The 5217-nt window shown below is 38.4% G+C and overlaps 1 protein-coding gene across 1 annotated transcript in view; it reads left to right on the top strand.

The window, feature by feature from the left end:
• The window catches only part of RAD21 (RAD21 homolog (S. pombe)), a 25060-nt gene extending 19900 nt beyond the window's left edge, over nucleotides 1-5160 (top strand). The window contains exons 11-13 of the mRNA XM_006892344.1: nucleotides 548-697; nucleotides 2254-2337; nucleotides 4969-5160. Coding sequence (XP_006892406.1) covers nucleotides 548-697; nucleotides 2254-2337; nucleotides 4969-5160 — 426 coding nt within the window. The remainder of the gene's footprint in view (nucleotides 1-547; nucleotides 698-2253; nucleotides 2338-4968) is intronic.
• The last annotated feature ends 57 nt before the right edge of the window (nucleotides 5161-5217 follow it).

Genomic DNA, 5217 nt, shown 5'->3' with positions numbered 1-5217 from the left:
TAGAGAGGGTTAAATCAGGCTACTCCTTGGAGGCAAGGATTCTGGGGCTTCGTCTGACATACTTTGGACATGTTGTAAGGAGGAACAGGTCCTTGGAGAGGGACATCATGCTTGAGAGGATGGAGGGACAGTGCAGGAGGGGAAGACCCTCTATGAGGTGGATTGATTCAGTGACTAGGGTAATCGGAATGGGTGTGTCAGAGGCAATGTGATTGGCACTGGATAGAGCAGAGTTTAGGGCTGTTGTACATCGGGTCGCTGTGAGTCACAAACGACTCGACGGCACATAACAACAGTAACAACATTTGATTTCTACAAAGTAAGCGTTAAATGAAATCTTTTTTAATTAAGATAATAGGAACATTTTCTAAACTACTGTAGCTTTAATAAAGGTGAAAAATTAACAAGATACATACTATAATCAGTATACTGATTATGGGAATACAATTGCAGTATTTCCATCCTCATATTAACAGCTATGTACATGCGTATTTTTAAAATGTTAACTTTGGAACATCTTCAGTTACCTTTGTTTTATTATTTGAAGCCTCAGCAGGAAGAACAGATAGAAATACCTCCTGTGGAGCTTCCCCCAGAAGAGCCTCCAAATCTCTGTCAGCTAATCCCAGAGCTTGAACTTCTGCCAGAGAAAGAGAAGGAGAAAGAAAAAGAGAAAGAAGAGGAGGAGGAGGAGGAGGTAAGGAAACTTTGTTAGAAATACTTGATGGATTCCCATTCCAGAGTTAGCAAAAAGTCCTACTCCTTTACTTTTCATGTGGAAGCTAATGAAATTCAGGGATGTTTGTCATCAGAATGAATGCAAACAGATTTAAGCTCTTAGTGGGATCATCGATAACCGAGGCCATCAGATTTTATGTTGTGTCTTAATTCACTGGCTCCCTTGTGGGCGTTTAGACCTGCTCCCTGGCTCATTTTTATTACCTTGTGGTCATTGCTTCATTCCTCCTGCTGTTAACCTCAACCTCTACCTACAGCCCACAAATCAAATCTATTTGTGTGGCGTTTTTGTTTTAATTACATTGAAGTGGAGATGACTTTGCTAAAATAGACTGAGTGTAATTTGAGCCATCGTTTTTGGCTCTTAAAATTTTTTCTCCTTATTTCTGCATTGATGTTACAATACTTGGATGTTATAAGACCTATTGATTTTTTTTAAAAAATTGAATACTTTATTGAACTTTTAAATTGAAAGTATCTTCCATATAACATAGGAGGAACTTTTAACTTGTAAAGCTACAGGTTTTATGACTATAACCTGTATAAACATGGTTTCATTAACGTCTGTTCTTCTTTCAAATTAGTCCTTCTCTTCTTGGCCCTAGAAATTTCAGCACTACTCAGTGCTGATTATAATTATAAATACTACATTGTTTGGAACCCAAATTTTAGCCTCAAAGCCAGTGTATATACTAGGGTCTCCAGTTATATCACACTTAGTGTTGAACCAGCATTAAACGGTGGTGTACCTGCTGTTACACAGGATACTACGAAATCCTAGCTCTAAACTACCTGGAATTGTTCCAGCTACTACCCATGCTCACTTTATTTAGAATGTCTTTTCGATGTTGAGTCTTTAAATGGCAGATCCATAGCTGGGTGACTCATAATAATTGTTGCGTTCTTCTTGTTACGTGCTGTCGTAGCATGTAAGGAACTCTGGTGGAGTATTAGTAAAGAGCTGGACTTCAGTCCAAAGGCTCACAGTCAAATCCACCAGCTACTCTTGGGGGAACTATGGGCAGTGTCCTCATCTGACTTAATTAGCATCTGAAAACCTGCTGGAGGAACAGCTCTGAGCGGTTCCTATTTGTGAGCACATAAAAGCAGCATTCTAGGTGATAGTGCATTGGAAAAACCCCAGATGCAAAACAACACATCATACTTAGTTTATTTTTTTTCTTCTCTCTGTGAATTTTTAGTTTGCATTAAGAGCTTCAGATAGACTAGAAATCATCTAAAAGATTATCCTGCTAATAATGGCATACCAGTTAACAACATGGTGTGCTCAGGGACATAGTTTATATTCTGGCACAAAATCTTAATGGGAACCAATAACCAGTAGATCACAAGCCAGTAATACTCACACTAGATGGTAAGTGATTTTCCGCAACATGAGATAGGATTTTCCATAAGTTCAAATATAAAATCAATCTTCAGCTGTGAACATTCAGGAGATGATAGAAATATTTCCTTTTTCAGCAGAGCTGTTTTGGTTTTTTTATCATTGTCTAGGATGAAGATGCTTCAGGGGGTGATCAAGATCAAGAAGAAAGAAGATGGAACAAAAGAACTCAGCAGATGCTTCATGGTCTTCAGGTATGCCAGCCCGCGCGTACACAACATGCTTAATAGCGTTGTTTCTCTCTAACGTTGACAGAGTGTAGGCATTTGTGAAAACTATATTATTTTTAAAACATTAACAAATAAATGTTTTGTTAGGCTATATTTTTCTACATATAATGCACAAATAACAAAAAACTAATCTAGGACCAGGCTGAACAGTTTGAAAAACATTCTAGAACATGTTATTTGCATAATATTGGGTCATGGCTTTGTTACATGGTGACCCTTTGTACGACACAGTGAAACCCTGCCTGTCTGTGCCATCCTCCTAATCATCACTCTGTTAGAGCCGTTGCTGCACCTCATGTCAGTCTGTCTCATTGAGGGTCTTTCTCTTTCTCCCTGACCAAGTATAAGGACTGGTCCCTCCTGACAGTAGATCCAAAGTATGTAAGATGAAGTCTCACCATTCTTAATTCTAAGAGCATTCTGAATATATGTGTTCCAAAACAGATTTATCCATCCTCTGCAGTCAGTGGTGTATTCTATATACTTTGCTAGCACCATCATTCAAACTCACCTGTTCCTCTTGTTTTTATTCTTGTCCATTTTTCACCGATATGAAGCTACTAAAAACCATGGTTTGAGTCAGCTAGTTCACCTGAGGCCTCAAAATAATAGCTTTGCTTTTTAATTTTTTTTTTTGTGGATTTTTTAAATAATTTTAATGAACATTTACAGAGAATTTGGATTTCCATTCATTGATTGCTGCACTTCTCTACCCGCCCAGCCCTCTCCCCCCTGCCCCCCCAGTTCACTTCTCTCTTTCAAAAGTAAAAGACTCCCTCCCTGGTACACAACAACCCCCCCTCCCCGCACCCCTCCCACAGCCCCAAGTAAATTCTATTATGCAACCTTAATTGTGGACTCTTGTGATAACCATAATACCCTATCATACATCGCTTTTAAATTTTTCAGTCCCTCATCTGTTTCAGTGCAGTATACACAATTTATCCAGTTTTTCTCAGTCTTACCCCACCCTGATATCAGTCCCATTTTACAGCAGTGGCACCATGCAATATTTGTCCTTTTGCGACTGAGGTATTTCACTCAGCATAATGTCCTCCAGGCTCACCCATTTTGAATAATATTGAATGAGTTCCTTGTTTTTCAATGCAGCGTAGTATTCCATTGTGTCAATATACCACAGCTTCTCTATCCATTCGTTTGTTGATAGGCACCTGGGTTGTTTCCAGCTCCTTGCTATTGTGAACAGAGCTGCTATAAACATGGGTGTGCATATATCTGCTTGGATGTCAGTTATGGTCTCTTTGGAATATATTCCCAGTAGTAGAATTGCTGGGTCAAATGGTATCTCTATTTGCAACTTTTTGAGAAAGCGCCATACCTCCTTCCACAGTGGTTGCACCATTTTACACTTCCACCAACAGTGAATAAGGGTTCCAGTTTCTCCACAACCTTGCCAGCATTTGTTGCTTGCTGTTCTGTTAAATTTTGCTATTCTGACTGGGGTGAGATGATATCTCACAGTTGTTTTGGCTTTTTAATTCTTTTAAGTTTGCTTTTGTAGCCTGCTTTGGAATTCCTGTGTCGTCCTCCTCCTGTTGTAACTGTTGTGCAGTTTTAATATCCAGAATCACTGCATTTGTTGAATTACTCTGTAACTTCGTATATCACTTGCCTCGTAGGCCTTAATAGATATAGTCTGAGCATCTGTGAAATACTTGGCAAATTGCTCAAGCCTTCCTAAAATGGAAAAAAACACCAGAGAGTTAGTGTAGTATGTACTCATACTTACAAAAACAGTGGGTCTTTTATTTATAAATTGAATTTTGAAAACGTTAACTGCTAGATTTTACTATTTGGACATTAGATATCTAAAGAAATTACTCATTTAATAATGTTTGTTGTTGTTGTTGTTATGAGCTGTAGAGTCGAGTACAACTGGTAAGAGACCCTGATAGAGATCTGAAACCTTGTGCCACCCTCAAAATTTCTGACATACGAGAGCCCATTGGGGCAGTCACTGTGTCAGTCCATTTAGTTGAAGGTCTTTTTCCCTTTTACTTTTCCAAGTAATAATAATATGTGTAGGAACAGCTTTATTTCTTGGGCTTGCTTTCTTTGTGCTTAGAACAGGAAATGTTTTTTTGGGTTTTTTTTTTCTTTAATCAACCTGTGATGACTCCATGTATCCAAGTAAATGTTTACTTTGTAGGTTTCTAAATGGATACATTTTTGAAAGTGAATAAACAGGCCTTTCTCTAGATGCACCTCAGATTTGATCCTCCAACCATATTGTAACATGTTTTAGCCCTCTTTGCCTTTCTAATGTATAAATCAACTTGCCTAAGCTTCAGAATAAAATCAGTTGGTTCATGGTCCAGAAGTGTAATGGTATATCAGACTGTACTATGCTGGTGAAGACTGATCTATCTGTTCTAACGTGTTTAATCAAGAGATGATTTAAAAGAATTTTTAGTTTGAAATTAGAATGATGATGATGGTGATTTGTAAAAGTCTCACTTCCACCTTCCAACCAAATATACTGTGCATATTTTCTGGTAACTAAAATTGACATTCTTTTTAAATTGTTCTTGTACAAGGCATTTTCATTTATCTTTTTTTTTCCCCCCCCTCCAGCGAGCTCTTGCTAAAACTGGAGCTGAATCTATCAGTCTGCTTGAGTTATGTCGAAACACAAACAGAAAGCAAGCTGCAGCAAAGTTCTACAGCTTCTTGGTTCTTAAAAAGCAGCAAGCTATTGAGCTGACACAGGAAGAACCATACAGTGACATCATTGCCACCCCTGGACCAAGATTCCACATCATTTGAGCAGCTAGAAGCATTATAGCTAGTGTTCATTTCACTAGTGTGTACAAATTGCCCCCA

This window comes from Elephantulus edwardii, unplaced genomic scaffold (genome assembly GCF_000299155.1).
Source record: "Elephantulus edwardii isolate Elephantulus edwardi_28Jun2011 unplaced genomic scaffold, EleEdw1.0 scaffold00114, whole genome shotgun sequence".
In the NCBI taxonomy this organism is placed as follows: Eukaryota; Metazoa; Chordata; class Mammalia; order Macroscelidea; family Macroscelididae; genus Elephantulus; species Elephantulus edwardii.
Note: the sequence above shows the minus strand (reverse complement) of the source record. Positions and strands in the feature narration are given on the sequence as shown.